At 47.6% G+C, this 18596-nt stretch overlaps 1 protein-coding gene across 4 annotated transcripts in view; it reads left to right on the plus strand.

Annotated features, from left to right (window-relative positions):
- The window catches only part of SH2B2 (SH2B adaptor protein 2), a 493931-nt gene that overhangs the window by 242288 nt on the left and 233047 nt on the right, over positions 1–18596 (plus strand). For all 4 annotated transcript variants that reach the window (XM_086954571.1, XM_086954573.1, XM_086954574.1 and 1 more), the window contains one exon: positions 18303–18404. In XM_086954571.1, the coding sequence (XP_086810697.1) occupies positions 18303–18404 (102 nt within the window). The remainder of the gene's footprint in view (positions 1–18302; positions 18405–18596) is intronic.

Raw genomic sequence — 18596 nt, forward strand, 5'->3', positions numbered from 1 at the left:
GAACTGCTGACATAGCGGGTTCTCTTCAGTGGCGAATAGATCTAATCAAGGCTCTCCCCACTGCTGACTGAGACCTTGCACCACCTCTGAGTGAAGACGCCATTTGTGATCCATCGTACACCGGAGGCTGAGTTCGTCCACCCTGGCGTTCAGGGAACCTGCCAGTTATTGAACCACTAGCCATATGCCCTGATGTTCCAGCCAAGTCCAAAGGCGAAGAGCCTCTTGGCATAGGGTCCAAGACCCCACCCGGCCCTGTTTGTTGCAGTACCAGTGGTGGTGTTGTCTGTGAACAACTGCACTACTCTCCCTTTGACAGAGGGGAGGAATTTCTTCAGTGCAAGACTAATCGACCGGAGCTCCAGAAGGTTGCAGTGGAGCCCGGACTCTGCCGTAGACCAGTGGCCTCTGATCTCCACCTCTCCCATGTGGCTGCCGCATCCCAGGATTGACTCAACCGTCACTACTGTGAACTCTGGTTTGGGAAGGGAGAGGGATCTGTAGTTGACCCAATCCTGGTTCGTGAGCCACCACTGCAACTGACTTTCCGTCCCCTCTGAGGTCTGGACGACATCGGAAAGATTTCCCTGATGCATCGTCCACTGGAACTTCAGGTCCCACTGCTGAGCCGGCATATGCAAGATGCAGGAGGCCATGAGGCCCAGCAGCCTCCAAGTCAATCTCACCGAAATCCGGGAAATAGGCTGAAACATCGGTGTCATAGCCGAACACACCAGACTTGCTGCTGGGAAGGATGGGTCCAAAACTGTGCTGTATCCAGAACTGCTATGATGAAAAGGAGCGTTGATAGTGAACCCCAGCGAATGCAGGAGGTCTGCTATAGTCAGGAGGGGGGAGACGAGAGCCTGGGGCGAGCCATCCTTCAACAGCCAGTCATCGAGATAGGGGAAAACTGGAACCCCTAATCTGCGCAGATGGGCTGTGACCACTGCCATCACTTTCGTGAACACCTGAGGGGCGCTGGTAAGGCCAAAGGGGAGCACAGTAAACTGAAAATGCTTCTGGCCTACCGTGAACAGCGGGTAACGTCGATGGGCAGGCAGGACAGCAATGTGAAAATAAGCGTCCTGCAAGTCCGACGCTACCATCCAGTCTCCAGGGTTGAGGTTTGGACCACCGAGCTCTCGGGGGTAGGGTGTTGGTAGAGGAAGTGGGTTGGTCAGGGCCGGGCAGTGGAGTCTGGCAATCATCCTGTCCACAGGAGCCCCGGTGCTGGGCTTGGACCAAGTGCCCAGAATGATGTCAGTGAGGGCCTACTGCCTTTCAATGAGGTGTATCGGCGAGTACCTGCACAGCGGTCTCGTCGATAACAGAAGCGTTTCTCTGTGTCTCTTTCTGGGAGGGTAACGCAGCGTCTCTTTCGAGCTCCTCTGGTGCAGCCTCGGCGGTCTCCGCTTTGTTTTCCCACTTTTTCTCGTCTTCCGTCTCCTCTGGAAGCTGGTTAAGTCGTGATGGTGTTTAATGCTACTAGAAATGCCGATCCTGTGCTTGCCTTTTTTTTTTTTTTTTTTTTTTTTTAAATGTTTTTATTAGAATAACAGTCAGGGTAGAAAAAAAACAGACATTCGGAGACCAGAGAGAGCATAAACACTGCAGGTACAGTTTAACCTTAACTAGTACTCCAGTTACAGCGTGAAATAAGCTTCCCTGTTTAGACACAGCAGCACATTATCACATTTGAAGTCCATTACTACCCTCACTCTGAGGCACTCTCATCCCCGTCAGTGTGTGGAGGCTCACATATGTAACCTCTAAATTTGGCACCCCAGATTTTCTCCCATTTCCCGGGGCATCTACGATGGACAAACACTGCTTTCTCCGCCACCATCATATCGTCCATGTCCCTGCACCATTTCCGGAGTGTAGGCCGATCGTCTGAGCCCCAGAGCATGGGGATATTGTGTTTCGCCACCATCATACCCAACATTGCCCAATTCTGTTGACGGTGAGTTAAGTCATTAGGCTCCCATACGTTCAGTAAACCACGCCGGGGCTCAAGCAGCAGGGAGACATCCATGGTCTGTGAAATCGTGCGCATTACTGCTGTCCAGTACATTGCCACGTGCCTGCAGTCCCATATTGTATGAAAGAATGTCCCCTCCTCCCCGCACTCTTGCAAACCATACTTATGAGACGCCTTCCCTATCTTGTACAATGTCGTTCTGGTGTAATATGTACGGTGTAATATTTTGAGTTGGACTAGTTTTAGTCTGGAGGGTATTGCTGTTTCTCGAGGAGAGGAAAGGGCCTCCTGTCACTCTGAATCATCCAATGTGCCAACATCCCGGGACCAGCTAAGCTTCAGTTTGGATGTCGTGTCAGGAAGGTTATTAACCAGTTTCCGGTACATGAAAGATGTGGCTTTGCACGGCATGTGTTCTGTCAAAGTCTATCTTCGAGAGGGGTGGATTCCAGCAGTTCAGCACCTGCCGACAGGGCTGACTGCAGTGCATGCCGAATTTGGAAGTATCTGAATTTCTCAGTCTGTGCCATTGCATATTGCGTTTCCAGGAGGGAGAAGTCAAAAATCACCTTACCCCTCTGCCAGAGATCACCCACCACTGAAATGCCTATGTTGTCCCAGACCAGGAACCCCTTACTTTTACGAAGAAAACTTAGCCGACCGTAATCCCACAATGGCGTCATTTGCGTAATCGTCCCAGAGCATCGAAGACGCCTATTCGCTTTGTACCAAAGATGTACAGAATGTTCTGTAGGGCCTATTAAGTTTTGTCGGCGTGCGATGGCTATGTAGATTGCCCATTAGTCCTCTAGACTCCAAGCAATGTCTCTGCAAGGTATGCGGGCTCAGTCTGCGGGGCATGATGACAGTAGTTTATCTGCTTTAGGTGGGCTGCCCAGTAATACAGTTCAATATTTGGAAGTGCTATACCCCCATCATACCAGCCTCTAGTCAACTTGTCTTGCGCGATGCGCGCTGGTTTTCCATCCCACAATAGGTTGGAGACTGCCGCAGTTATAGCTTTAAAGTATGATGCCTGGACTGGAAACGGCGTGTTCTCAAGGACATACAAGAAGCGCAGGAGTGCCATCATCTTATATAGGGCAGCCTTACCCAGAAGCGTTAGGGGAAGGGCCTGCCATACCTTCACATCATGTTTAAAACGTTCCAGTGGCGGCTTTAGATTTAGGGTATAGAATTAGTCTGGATCCGATGTGAAGTATATACCAAGTATTTAAACGCCCTTGTAGTAGTTCGCAAGGGACAGCTCGCGGGAAGCACAGGCGGGGAGCCAGTCAGGACATAGAGGACCGATTTAGACCAATTAATCCTGTAGGCTGACACTCTTCCGAATTTTTCACATACATTCAACAACTCTGAAAAATTGATTTTTTGGGGGACGTGAGATATAGAAGTATGTCATCCGCATATAGGGATATGCGGTCCTCCCAAGCATCGGTCCAGCGGAGTCCTTTGATAGAGGCCTCCCATCTAATCCAAATCGCAAGCGGCTCCAAGATCAGCGCAAAGAGTAGAGGGGACAACAGACACCCCTGCCTCGTTCTACGTCCGAGCGGGAAATCTCTTGAGATGTGTCCGTTGGCAGCTACATGGGCCAAGGGTTTGGTATAGAGTAGGCGGATCCAGGTGCAGAATTTAGGACCAAAGCCCATGTGTTGGAGCACTGCGAGCAAATAGGGCCATTCTACTGTATCGAATGCCATAGTAGCATCCAGGGAGAGGAGGACAACAGGTTCCTGTATGTAAGTCTTGCGTGCCATGACCGCATTTAATCGGCGCGGGTTGAGCGCAGTGCTACGATGTGGCATAAATCCAGACTGGTCTGGGTTCACCAAGGTGGAGAGGTGGGGAGCCAAATGTATCACCAGCAGTTTAGCTAGGATCTTGGGTTCTGCGTTTAATAAGGAAATTGGGCTGTAGGAGGTGGAGTCCGCCTCAGGCTTGCCTGGCTTATGGATTGCGACAATCGTGGCAAGATGCTGATCCCTCGGTAGCTCCCCAACCTTAAGACTATCACAAAACATATTCAATAAGAAGGGAGCCATTGTTTGCACTGTTTTTTTTCTACAATTCCACCGGGAGCCCATTGGGCCCCAGCGCCTTACCAGATGTGAGTGAGTAAGTTGCCTCCTGGATTTCTTCAGGGGTGATGTCTGCCTCTAGTAGGAGCGCCGCTTCTGGAGAAAGGCGAAGGATCGCTAGATCCTTGATATATTCATACGCTTCCTCGACCGTGTAAGACGCCAGAGGAGCATATAGTTTTTCAAAATGAGGTCCACTATAGCACTGGGATCAGAGGTCATAAAGCCCGTGGAGGACGCTAGCTGCGCAATGACTCTACTCGCTTTTTCTTTTTTGTAGAGCCAAGCTAGCATCTTCCCCGCTTTGTCCCCCATCTCGTAAATTCTATGCTGAGTCGTCTGGAGTTTGTTTTGTGCTAATTCCTTCTGATATGCTACAAACGCAGTTTGCTTAAGCTGAACCTCTCGAGCAGTCCCTGGCGAAGGGTGAGCCTCCTGCTCTGTTATTACAGTGGCAAGATCTGCTTCAAGGCCATCCAGCTCCGCCCGCTGCGCTCGCTTGTGTCCTATAATTGAGGCCATCGCTTGCCCACGTAAGACCACCTTGTAGGCCTCCCAGAGAGTGCTGGGAGAGTCCACCGAGCCAGCGTTTTCTTGGAAAAAGTGTTTGGTGGTCCCTGCGAGATCTTTCGTAAGAGGTGACACCTGTAAGTAACCAGCATGAACCGGAAACCTACGTCTTCTATAAGTTTGGTGATGCGTATACCTCAGCAGCAGGGGGGAGTGATCAGAAACACCCCTAGGGCAAATATCTACCTCCTCTATTCCCTGCAGACCATCGGCTGATATCAGAAAGTAATCAATCCGCGTGAGACAATTATGGACTCCAGAGTAGAAAGTGTATTGTCTTTCGTCAGGGTGCTTGTATCTCCAGCCATCTGTGAGGCCCAGAGCATCTATAAGTCCAAGCAAACGTCGCCCCCCCCCTGCGGCCCTGACCTGAGAGGGTATCTATCGATCGTGTCAGCAAGGATATCATTAAAGTCGCCTCCTATCACCAACGTCGTGACAGGCAGTGTCAGTAGGAATGCTGTAAGTGCGGAGTGTGCCTTCGTGTGAAGGGCAGGTGGGATGTAAACCAAAACAAAATTAAATATTCGACCTTCCCACTGACACGTGAGTGCTGCAAAACGGCCTTGGTCATCAACTCGCTTCTGTTGTACCACCATTGGGAAATTCTTTCTGACTAGGATCCCCGTGCCCCTAGAGCCCGAGGAAAATTCTGCATGTGCCAACATGGTATTTCCCTATCTATCCATCGCTTTGGTAGCAGAGCCCACTAGGTGTGTTTCCTGCAAAAGAACAACCGCAGGACCGCATCATTTTAAATATTGCAGTACCAGGCCCCTCTTCACTTTGTCCCCAACCCTCGGACGTTCCATGTCAATACCGTTAGACACAGCAACTCCATCAGTCAGCTCTGTCAAGATTAAAGGTCACGTACTGCATGTGTAGCCATCTAAGATGAAGAACGGTGTCAAATAATCAAAGGTATACTTGTCCCGCAATGATCCTCTACTAAAACAGTGCGATGCCCTGACAATTTTACACCCAACAGTCAACAAAAATTAACAAACCGGTTACTTCCCGACCCCGGGTCCCACCCTGCCTCCCTGCTCAGCGAACCTTCAAATGCCCGCCTCCCCAACTTAGCTGAGTGCTTCTTCACTCCCATAACTACAATACTTGCTTGTCGCGTGTAAAGAGTTCAACGAGGCACCAGCCCTTGGGGTCTCCAAGGCTTGCCCCAGTCCAAAACTCCAAGACAGCTCAAACACAGTTATCCATGTAGTCGCTCAATGCGCCAGGAATCTTCATCGTTGCAGCGGGGCTTATTCCTCCTCTAAGAGTAGTTCGTGGCTCGTCTCTTGGCTTCCGGAGCTCAGATTTTCTGGAGAGTCGTCCCCATCTCGGCGGCGGCGAGTTCTAGGCTTCCGATCTGCGCGGTTCACAGGGCTGCCACCACTCCAGCCAGTCGTGCGCCGCCTCTGGCGTTTCGAAGAACCATGTCCGACCATCAGCCACTACTCTGAGTTTTGCAGGGAAGAGCATAGAGTAAGGCCGCTCCTGTGCCCGGAGTAGTTTTTTAACTTCAAGGAAGCTTCGTCGTCGCCTGGATACAGCCGCAGTGTAATCAGGGAAAAAGGTTGCAGTGGAATTCAGAATCCGGATGGGGGAGAGACCCTCGCTGCCTGTAGAATTGTGTCTCTATCCCTGAAATTGAATAGTCTAGCGAGTACTGGTCTCAGGGGTGCTCCTGGCTTAGGCCTGCCGCCAGGCACCCTGTGGGCGTGCTCAATTGAAAAGAAATGCAAGAGTCCCTTGGGTTATAGCTTAGTTTTTATTAATTCTTCCACATATAAATCCATCGCTTGGGCGCCTTCGGTCTCTGGAATACGTATAATTCTCACCTTGTTTCGTCTTGCGCGCCCTTCCTGGTCATCAAGCTTCTCCGCTAGCATCTTGTTCTCCTTTTCGAGGCGGGTCACCGACGTTTGCAGTTCCGAAGTGTCCAAAACCAGAGATTTTGCAATTATCTCCACTTCCTTCACTCTATCCGCTATCTTGTGGAGGTCCACCCGCAACAGGGAGACGTCTGTGGAGCTTGTTCCGACCGTGGACTGGACACTCGCTAGAGCTTTCATGATGTCTTCTAGTGTGACCTTTTTTGCTCCTTCTCCTTCCGGGGCTTTACCTTGGGGTGGTGTCAAAGGTAAGCTTTTATCATATGGAAACATGTCCAGTTTAGCTGTACGGCATTGTTTCTCAGCCCCCTGCCCGTCATAGCCACGTGATTTGCTGAGCTCATGACGATTGCAATCAGTCACTGCTTCACTAGGTTGAGTTTTGCGGTGGTCAAGGGGTACTGAGGGCGTGAGGGGGGTTGAAAAAAACACACACCTTCTCGAAGGCTGACCAGTTTCCCCGTCCCTGTAACAGCTTATCGGCTAGTTCTTCCCACCTTAGGTCTGCGTGCTAACCGCAATCTTCACGGACGCCAAGTTCCTCCAGCGAGTCTCATGGTGCGAGGAAAGTTCGTCTCACGACTTCAGCGCTATTCCATGGTCCCCCTCGTCCCTCTCACTCCGGCTGCACCAGAGCGGGCAAAGCGCAATGCCCCACCAAACATCAGGGTTGTATCACCGGGACCGAGGGCGTACCTTCAAGGGGCTATGACGCAGTCTGTGGCAGCATGGATGTAGTGACCGCGGCTTCACCAGTAAGTGCCAGTCCTGTATGGGTGGGGAAGCCAGGCCGTGGAAGCGCCTCAGTAATCCCAGCCACTTGTGCGCGTCTTCTTCCCCTGCAGTCTGCGGCGGTGGATCGGATCTCTAGGACGCGGCCGGCAGTCAAGTCACAATGCCGGCAACAAGCTCCCAGATGCAGAGTACGGCATCCACACGGGGGAGAGCATAAACAATACCGTCGAAGGTATCCCTATAGGCGATTCCGTCGTCGCCTCGCCCCCAGTCTTCGGCTGCGTTGAGCTCCGTGCCACGGTCGCGCCCGTCTCAGGCAGCAGCGGATACTTTAGTCCACGGTCTACTTTACTCCTGTGGGCCGCTCTCACTCGGACAGTGTTATTTGTGGAAAGCAGCTTCGGATTTTCACCCGAGTTCCTCTGGTCTATGCCGCTTAGGTTCCGACGTCCGGCACAGCCCTCTGAGCACTGAAAGGCATGGATTAGTGATCGGATTAATGAAAAGGGCTGGATCGTCCCCGGAGCTCAGAAACTAAGCAGCCATTTTGCTCGGCCGGTAGCCACGCCCCCTCTGCCTCTTTTTTAAAAAAAAAACATTTTTTTAAGCTTCCGCATTGGGCTCCGCTTCTGGTTGGTGTAGCGTAAACACTGGTACGCTGACCTTGGTTTCCCCTCTGTTTTTCACCGGCCGCCATGTTGGAGTCCGAGGAGTCTGCTGGTGCGATATTACACGCAGTTAAGTCTCATTACCTCTTCCCACCTGCCCCATCTCCCCTGTTTTCCATGCCACCTGATTGGCAAAGCCAATAGCTTGCCCATAGAGTAGACCTATTGGCTTTTTCCAATGCTAATTTTCCATGTCCCCATTATTTTTTTTTTCCCCATTTTTTTTTTCACTGCATACACATCATTTGCTTCGCCTCGGATTTTTATACATTATTTCAGAATTCTGCTGTATCAATAACCGCATTTAGTGTCAAATCAGAACGATCATACAGTCTTTCTTGCACCTTCTTGTTATTGGTCTTATTGGTCTGATCTGGTCTTTTAGCACATGTTTGTATGTTTAAAGTCGCAGGAAGCTGTTAGCAACATACTCTTCAATAGACTTGTTTTCAATCTGTCTCCTCAAATTCAGTTTATACCTTTCTTGACTGCCTTGATGCACTCGGCGTGCCTAAAACACATCTGACGTATGACATGCGCAAATTCATCCAACCCTACTGCTAAATTTTGTTCCAAAGCCGGTAAATTCTGGAACGCCCCCCAAACAATGTTTAAAGAGCCAGCTTCCTTGATGGAGAACAGTCTTCCGGTTCAAGAACTTCTCCATATGCCTAGAATACTTTGTACCTATCTATACATGGCCTAAAAATGTCCCTGCTTGCTGTGTAAAGGTAGGTGGTTATTTAACAAAAAGCATAACTCGTTCATTACAGCAGCAATGAAAATAGTTATCACATTCTGCAACAAAATACTTTTTTTTTTTATCCATGAGTATATGTTTAATTGATAAGCTTGCCAAAATTACAATTCTTTCATACAAGAATATAAATTGTTTCAGGGGTCTAAAACTATTACCGTTCACGAAAAACAATATTTTGAATGCTGCTGCTGCTGTAAATCTACTGCATAGTTAATGCAAACCCCCTACAACCGAAGCATCTGTACTCCCGTCATAGTTCTAGTATCTTTGTGGCTGTATTCTTGCACATGTAAACTGTACTGGATATCTGCCACACACAAGTACTCAAGTCCTTACTTTTGTTGTCCGCTGTCTCTTCTCTGTTGCTGCTGATGCGCCGCCCAGGGTTGCCTGGATTAGTAACAGCCGCCATGCAAGGTCATGGTGCTTGACAGGGACTTCACCCACCACTCCAGCAATTCCTTTCATGCTCAATACTTGTGCTGGCCCTCCCTATGCTCAAGTCTGTGTGTGCACTTCGGTTGCCGCCCCTCCCCTAAATCACTAATGTTTTCTATAATCCACTACGAGTTCTTCACGACCTGCTTCAGCAACACCAGCTGCTACCTGAACACCAGGCGAAAATTCTGGCTCTGACCACGTTGGGCAGCAGGAGGTTCTCTGCAACTCCACTCAAGTTCTGCTGATCTCCTTAATCTGCGATCTCCCTGAAAGCTCTATCCCTTGTCGCAGGTGATTAAAAAGTCGCTTCACAACTCTAAAACAGTGAACATTAAGGGGTATTTTCAACAGAGCACAAGTTACAGGTCAGAAAGGGGGGCTCTAATCGTTCGGGACAATGACCAACTCCAAACTTCCACCTGATTAAATCCTTCCTTCCTACAATCCACATTATACTTCCCAAGAGGTCTAGCAAATGACACCTCATTGTGTTGTGTGTCTATTGTTTGACAATGTTTGGATATGAGAGATCTTATGTTCTCAAGGTTAGAAATACTATGTCCTTGAGACGTTAGATTGAGAAATGGATACTAGCATCTAGGTTCTGTTTCTTACTTATAAAGTTAGTCAATAAGTAGTTAATAGAGTGAGCTGATATGGCCCAGATGTTTTTCCTCTAACACTATAAAAAACGTGGGTAGAACTACAATCATTCCAGTAAATAGATATTTGCCCACTTCTTCAGTGTGCTGTTGGGTGCAAGAGGAAGCTGCTATGTTCGAGGCATATGAGCTGCAGATAGTACACTGTGCATTAGATCGCCACCTGGTGTTGGGCTCGGATGATTGCAGGTTGTTGTCTTCTTGGAAGAAGTCTTTGCTAGTCCCGATAGGTGACTCCTCCCTTGGATAATACTGCGCATGGGCATCGGCTCCATCCTCAGATTGTTTTTTTCCGCCACAGGGTTCGGATGAAAGTTTCTCCACTCCGGCCAGAAACCGTTTTTCTGCAACTTCGACGCGCAGAACTTCATAAAACAATTACCACCTGCCTTCGACATCGGCTGCACCTTTCGAAGCCAAAGTTTCCATTCCGGTCATCCAAGTGGGCCTCTGGGCCTATCGGCGCCGTGCGGCCTACACCATATGGAAAGGACTCCGTTCCGAAAATGCCCAAAATGTCAAGCAAAGTTTCCACATAGCGACCACCACAAGGTCTGTAACCTCTGTCTGTCGCCGGACCACAACGAGTCGACCTGCACAGCCTGTGCTTCCTTCCGCTCGAAGAAAACCATTTTTTTAATTGGAATATATTTTTATTGCAGACAATAGAAGTTACTCGTGCCATATTCCATACTTCAAATTCCGGCATTTGTAGCGCAGCAATCTCCCAATGATTTATTACACAGCCCTTTTGCCCACATCCCGGCGGCCGGGCGGCGTAAACTATTAAAGATTAACGATCATAAAGCAAGAGTTAAATGCAGCTGGCCAGTAGTATGATCTCGAGTCTGCTTTTCATTTTTGAAACAACCCCTTCCATGAAAACTTCCCCCCTCCCACCGCCTTCCTCCAGTGAACAACCATATTAAACGAGCCTGAGCGAACAACGGCATCCATCCGCTCGAAGGAAACCATCCGAGACCGGAGGGCCCGTCGACACGAGATGAGAAAATCAGCCCCAGCACCGGAAGACCTCTTCGGCGACGAGGCTCCACTCGTTCCCGAAGAAGACTCACCGGAACTTTAGATCATCTCCGAGGCAGATGACTCCGCCTCCATTCCATCGGGTCAACGCGTGAGTACTACTGCCCCTGCACCACAGACGCCCAAGCAGAAGGCAACGGTCAGCACTCCGCCCGTTGGGCCGAGTCGAGACCTATCATCTACTTCGAAAGTCCCGCCTTCCGGCTCGACTCCGAAGAAATCTTCCATGCCTTCCGGTGCCTCGACACTGACCAAGAGTCTTCCCTCTGCTCCAAAACTAGATCCTCTGCCTTCCAGTGCCTCATCACTGAACAAGACTCCGTCGACACCGAAACCAAAACACCCTTCGGCTCCGACACCAAAAGAAGTGCCAAAACCGAAACCAAAAGACGCACCGGCTCCGAAGCCGCACATGGTGCCGAAAACCACAAAGCCTGATTCTGAGGCCTCCGAGCCCCCGAACATGCCTTCCAAGCCAAAATCGACGCCTTCGGTGCCGAAACCTAAGCCACAGGACCCTCTAATACCTCCGAAGGCTAAAGACACTCAACAACCTACGCCGGCACCGAAGAAATCAGCGCCGAAGAAGGTTGCGCCTCAAGAGGACCTTTTTCGACCAGATCCTCAACAGAAAAATATCTTCATCGACCCGAAAACCGGTCATGTTGGTGCCACACCACTCAAGAAGAGACCTGCAGGTACACCACCTACACCTGTGGTTCCTGCGTAGGACTGTGCAACCACTCCTCTGCACTTTTCCTTTCCTGTCCCTCCTCCTTCTCCCGCTCCTCCCTATGTTTCACCTCAAAACTCAATTAAGAGAAGAAAGTTCCCTTGAGCTAAGCACAGGTTTGAAATATCAAACCTTACAATGTCACAAGTACATACAACAAAAGCATAAGGAAAGTTAAAAATTCATTTATTTTGAATAAATTAAGACACAATAATAGGGCTGACTGATCTAGATCCCTAGTCTAAAACACAATTAAAACAGTACAGTTAATTGCGACCTGCACAATTAGGAACAGACAGAACAGGTACAACATAAAATTGTTGGATACGATTTGTATATTCTTGCTCCGATCTGATAACAGCAGTGTTGTATCGCTACCACCTCCGCATATCAATTATGGTGTTGGAGGCTTGAATTATACAGTTTGTTGCGTCGACGCGTTTCGGTGGTGTCTCCTTATTATTACCACCTTTATCAAGACAAATGATTATCTGTCATAACCAGGGAGTGTATACAATTGCCCTTAGGTTTCTGTTGAGGGTCACTTGTTATGATCAATTATCAGTTCCTGATCGGAACATGGACTTCAACTGGGGGCCTGTTAAATTTCTGCTGCCAATTGTATATCCTGTTTGACTTTTATACGACATTTATTTTTCCCACTGCATATCAGTATCCAAAGTTAAATTAATTATACTGAACACCATTTGATTTGTATGTTAGGCCACAATTACCATCTGCGTATTCTGCGGGGTCCCAGCTTCTTACAGTTTTGTAATAGAGTTGGTTGCTTGGGTTGAGTACCTCATTATTAGCCTTCACGAGAGTTACCTAATAGGATGGCACGTAGTTCCACTGTCCCTTTTTTTAGATCTTTCTTGGCCTTTAAAAAGATTACCTTGTAAGTAGTTCAGAGTTCCGCTATCTGTGGGGGGGTCCGCGTTGTCACACACAACGCTTTTGCATGCGTAAATGTTGGATTGCAGTTTGTGTCTTTATCGTACTGCGCGAAGCACGATCACCGGCATGAGCGGCTCCACACGATTTAAGAGCACGCATGCTGACAGTGGCATTTGTAATACTGAGGGTGATGTGAATACATTTTGTAATGGCGCATGGGAATTTTTGTCTTTTGCATGAATACACAAACTGCAATCCAACATTTACCCATGCAAAAGCTAGATTTTTATGTTTGGTGTGAACACTATGACATAATACGACAAAAGCGTTTTTTGAATAATTAAAGATAAACAAGCTTTTTTGACCTTGCATGACCACAAATAATACACCAACACCAATACAACCTGAATTTTTCGGCATGGAACACGTTTGTGGAGAAAGAGAGAGTTGACACTGCCAGTTACTAGGGGTTATAAAGTGGCCGCGCCCACTGCTCCCCACCCCTCCACAGGTGCTGCAACTCCGAAGGGCTACAAATACCCGACCGAGATAACCACTCAGTTACTCGGGACACCGCAGCAGGACGACAGGTTCAAGGAGCTCGCAGACCGATAATTTCGTGAGTATAGAGACAACCTCACCGCGACTGCCTAGGTAAGCAGCAGCTTTCTCTCCGAACAGGACCGGCTCTAACCTTTGCCTTCCACAATACCTAGGGTCCTCTCCCCCTGCCAGGTGACCCAGGAGGCTTTAACAGCAAATAGCAAGTGTGAGGAAAAAGACATTTTCTTGCCTGTTTCTCACCCATTGTCTATCTCTCTGTTTAGCCCACCACTTACACCCAGTTTTTAACCGCTATATAGTCACAACCGCCATGCAACTCTCATGGCCACGTTCCACCTGCCGGTAAAGGTCGTTCACATACCTTAAACAGCCGGCACTATGTTGTGTTATTAAGTATACCATACTCATTGACTCTCACCTGTACGTCTGTTCGTGTCTTTATGTTATGTGTACAGTAAAGCGGAGGGAATCCCCCTCCATACACGTATAGCACCTTAGCGTGTGCGACACTTTTTAACAACACATATCACTTAATATAATTTATAGTTTTTTCACCCACACACACTCATTGGTCCTGAGGAAAGCCAGATGTAAATATAAAAGGCCTGGCTGAAAGATGTAGACCACATAGGACGTGGGAGCCCATAACTCACTCCACTACGTCCGACTGCCTTTTTATTCGCTAGCAGGGGCCCAGATATTAAAGTTACCTATATACCCTTCGGGAACTGGAACCCACTGCATAGCTTTTAAATCACTTTCTTACACACCCCCCTCACAGCACACTCAGAGAAGTATACCAGCTCCTCAGTAATCTGGAGTCGAAGCACACCCGGGACGCATTCGGTGTCACTGTGATGGGCCCGATGATGAAGCATGCCACCAACTAGGTTGGTGGGTGAGGGCTTAACAACCAAACCAAGTGGTTTGCCGTCATACGTACGCACTGAGTCTCCCTAAAAACACAACTAAGCTAGTCCTTTATTGATAAATACATATAAACCAGGGGATCCGGACTGGCTTACCTAGTCCTCGCTCTCCCTTTTGATTTGCTGGTTATAAAGTATTGCCATTTTAAGTTGCAGCAAAACTGAATTGTATAGTAGTGAATTCACTACGTTGTGTGTCTCCCATACCTCTTCCCATGCCTTGTCTTTATATGTCCACAATGTTTATTCACAGGTACACTGAGACCATGAACAGGTTGAAAATTTCCCTTTTTCTATCACTTGTTTGCTACAGTTTAGTAAACTTGCGTCACTTTCACTTGCCACGATTGGTCCTGAAGAAAGCCCTTAAGTCCGAATCCCGGCAGATAGGGCTGAAACATGTCAGCCATTTCTATTATTCACAGAAATGCTAGTGCGTCCTGAAATCCTAATTTTTCAATAGAACACACTTGTTTGAGCATTCCCTTATGGGAGTTACCCGAACCCAGACCTAATAAAGTTCATTATCCGGTTATACGGGTACTTTTAACTGAACACTGTCCACATCACTGGGTCACTACTGTTTTTAACCATGGGTAAGATCCTCCTGGTGGAGGCTGCATACCGAAACTAACCCAATGATTATGCACACACGTGTATGAAGAGCGGAGAATCAAGATATACCGCTACCCACACTTCCCAACACGTTCAATGACGTTTTTTTTTACTGGAGACACTTTTGTTTTATCTCCTGCATACCCTGGTTCATGCAGGACAAGTGATCCTTCACCATTTGATTATTTGGTTCCAATATATGGCGCCTAGCTAATACGCAAGCCCTCCTCTCTCATTAGGATAGGGCTCACTACGACCAATTGGGGATATTGCTTGAACACCTCTCAGATCAGTACAAAGATCAAGCTACTGACCTCATACAGGAAGGCAAGTTAATATCTAACGCTTCCATCAAATGAGCACTAGATGCCGCAGACACAGCATCTAGAGCTATTAATACCAGTGTAGTCATTAGGAGACATGCGTGGCTACGCATTTCGGTGTTCAAACAAAGTACAAACCACCATTTTGAACCAGCCTTTTTAACCAAAATCAGTTATTTGGTCCGGAGGTAGACACTACCCTCGAAAAAATGAAAAAAGACACAGACACAGACACTGCCAAGTCTATGGGGGCCTTACAGTCTACCCCAGCTCGAGGCTCCTTTCGTCGCTCCTTTTACAGAGGCGGCTCCAAACAAACTGGAACAGACACTAACACGTCTTTCAAGACACAAACCTCCTCTACCAAGAGTTACTATAGAGGAGGATACAGAGTCAATAATACCAAGGGCAGAGGTAGAGGAAATAACAACACTCGAGCCTCTCCCGCCACTAAGCAATGACTTCCCTACGCTCCCCCAGCAGCATTCCACTCCTGTAGGGTGTAAAATATAACAATTTTCCTGCTTGTCTGGAACTCTATTACACCAGACAAGTGGGTAAGACAGATTATCCAACATGGCTACTCCATCTCATACGACATACCACTCGGGGTCAATGGACCGCTCAACAGCGGCTACTCCATATCAACCATCTCGAGTTGCTAGCAATATTCCTAGCATCTAAGTCCTTCCAACTTCACGTGCAAGGCTGTCCTCATCCGGACGGACAATATGACAGCCATGTACTACATTCAAAAACTGGGGGGACACACTCTCTGAAACTGTCCCAGCTTGCATTTGGAGATGGGCCATTCCTCAAAACATACATCTGTTAGCAGAACACCTTCCAGGAGTTCACAATCAGATAGCAGATCTGTTGAGTCGACAGTCACAACAGATTCACGAATGGGAATTGCATCCACAAGTTCTTCAGCCATTCTTCCAACAGTGGGGCCATCCACACATAGACCTGTTTGCCACCCACGAAAACACAAAATGCCCAGCCTTCGCCGCCAGTTTTCCACACCCACTGTCCGAAGGCAATGCAATATGGATGAACTGGTCAGGCAGATTTGCGTACACTTTTCCGCCTCTCCCACGAATTCCATTAGTGGTGCGCAAGCTCAGACAACCGTCTCTCAAACTAATCCTTGTAGATCTCACGTGGGCACGCCAACCGTGGTTCATCATGCTGTTGGAACTATCTCTAGTTCCACACCAAAAGATGCGGCTCACTCCATCTCTGTTAACCCAGAACCATGGCGAAATCAGGGACCCAGACCCGCACCAACTGAATCTAGCGATCTGGCTCCTGAAGTCCTAGAGTTTGGTTACTTAAACCTACCACCAGACTATATGGCCATTATTAAAGAAGCCAAGAAACCCACTACCAGAGCGTGTTACGCTGCTAAATGGAAGAGATTCGCAAATTAATGCACGAATAATCAAATTGACACCCTGGATGATTCCATCCAGAATATCATTTGTTACCTTCTACATCTTCAAAGATCTAGTTTGGCATATTCTTCCATACGCCTGCACCTTGCAGCAATTGTAGCTTATTAGCAGAACAGACAGCATCTGTCTCTCTTCAGAGTTCCTGTGATTAAAGCGTTCATGGAAGGCTTAAAAAGGATAATCCCACCCAGGTTGCCTCCTTCTCCTGTGTGGAACCTAAATCTTGTCCTTACCAGATTTATGGGACCCCCTTTCGAGCCCCTACATAGATGCGAGCTGCAGTTCCTAACATGGAAAACTGCTTTCCTTGTTGCTATCACCTCTCTCAGAAGAGTAAGTGAAATACAAGCTTTCACTATACAAGAACCATTTTTTTCAGCTACATCCCAACAAAGTGGTTCTTAGGCATAATCCAACATTTCTCCCAAAAGTCGTCACTCCTTTTCACCTCAGTCTGTCGAGCTACCTGTGTTTTTCCAAAACCCAGACTCAGTAGCAGAAAGGGCTTTACACACCCTAGATGTTAAGAGCTCTACTCTACTGCACAGACAGGACTAAATCATTTTGAAAAACTAAACCACTGTTTATCGCTTTCTCTCCTCCGCACAAAGGTAACCCCATCTCCAAAGGCGGGATTGCACGGTGGATTGTAAAGTGTATACAAATATGCTATATAAAAGCTAAACGTACACGAACAATTCCTCCTAGAGCGCACTCCACTCGCAAAATAGGAGCCTCTTTGGCTTTCTTAGGAAATATACTAGAGGACATATGCAAGGCAGCAACATGGTCTACACCACACACCTTCACTAAACACTATTATGTTGACGTGCAAGCCAAGCAGCAAGCTGCGGTAGGCCAAGCTGTCCTTAGAACCCTCTTTGAAACTACTGCAATGGATACAGGTGACCACCGCTACAGGGGATACTGCTGCATAATCGATGCACAGTGTACTATCTGCAGCTCCCATGCCTCAGACGGAAAATGGTACTTACCAGTATGCATCTGTTCTTGGCATGTAGAGCTGCAGAGTAGTACACGCCCTCCCGCCTCCCCGGGACTTGTATCCGTTCCAGTTCTCATCTTACTTGGATGCATACGCATGGACATCCTTCTTTTCTTTACTTCTACTGACTCCATCATTTCCCATCATGGCGAAAAACAATCTGAGGATGGAGCCGATGCCCATGCGCAGTATTGTCCAAGGGAGGAGTCACCTATTGGGACTAGCAAAGACTTCTTCCATGAAGACAACAACCTGCAATCATCCGAGCCCAACACCAGGCGGCGATCTAATGCACAGTGTACTACTCTGCTCAGTTTGTTACCATTGTGGAGGGGTATCATGATGTACACCACAGCCTCCCAGTCACTCCACAATGATAATAAGTAGCCTATTTCACTATACACATCTGCACATATACTATATATGGAATAGGATATGCTACTAGTTGTTTCTCTTTTCTGTCTCTAAAAGACATTTTTGTTAAAGACAATTACTTAAAGGAACTTTATGCTAGTTGGGATTGCCTCTTATAGTGTAGTCCAGTCGCAACACAGGCCAGCTGCACAACAAACGGGTCTCACTCATGAAGAGTTCTGCTGTTCTTTTCTTTTTCTGAACTTCTTCGTAAGTAATAAAGACGTTATATGAAAATTATTTTAAATAAGGAACTTTATAGAGTTATTAGTAAACATCAATAGCCCTACCAGGTTAACAAATGTCAGTTAAATATCTTGCAGTGCGTCTGCACCAGTTGTTATTAGACAACTGAAGCAGCATGACAAATCCACTTTACAGTTGTAAACCTATTTCCTACAGCATTTATTGACAACTGTCTCTATTACTTGTTTGACTTACTTGTTGTATGTATTTACAAGACAAAATAACATTTCTAAAAATGTGAATCTTTATTTCAGTCTTCGAAGCCCAAGGTCAGCATCCCACTCTCTGCAATCATCGAGGTCAGGACCACAATGCCTCTTGAAATGCCAGATAAGGACAACACTTTTGTATTGAAGGTAAGCTTCTATCAGCTAACAATGAGGTCACGTGTTGAGAGGGGAGAAGATTGGCAAGAGGCTACTGCAGGGCATCACATAGGTGTGTGGGCTGAAAGCTGTTTTATGGGGGCTAAACGTTTAACACTGGGAAGACTCTGGTTATGTAGTGGTCCAACCAGAGTCAAAATAAGCAGAAAAGAGCAGGTTGTA

Source organism: Lissotriton vulgaris, chromosome 2_1 (genome assembly GCF_964263255.1).
Source record: "Lissotriton vulgaris chromosome 2_1, aLisVul1.2, whole genome shotgun sequence".
In the NCBI taxonomy this organism is placed as follows: domain Eukaryota; kingdom Metazoa; phylum Chordata; class Amphibia; order Caudata; family Salamandridae; genus Lissotriton; species Lissotriton vulgaris.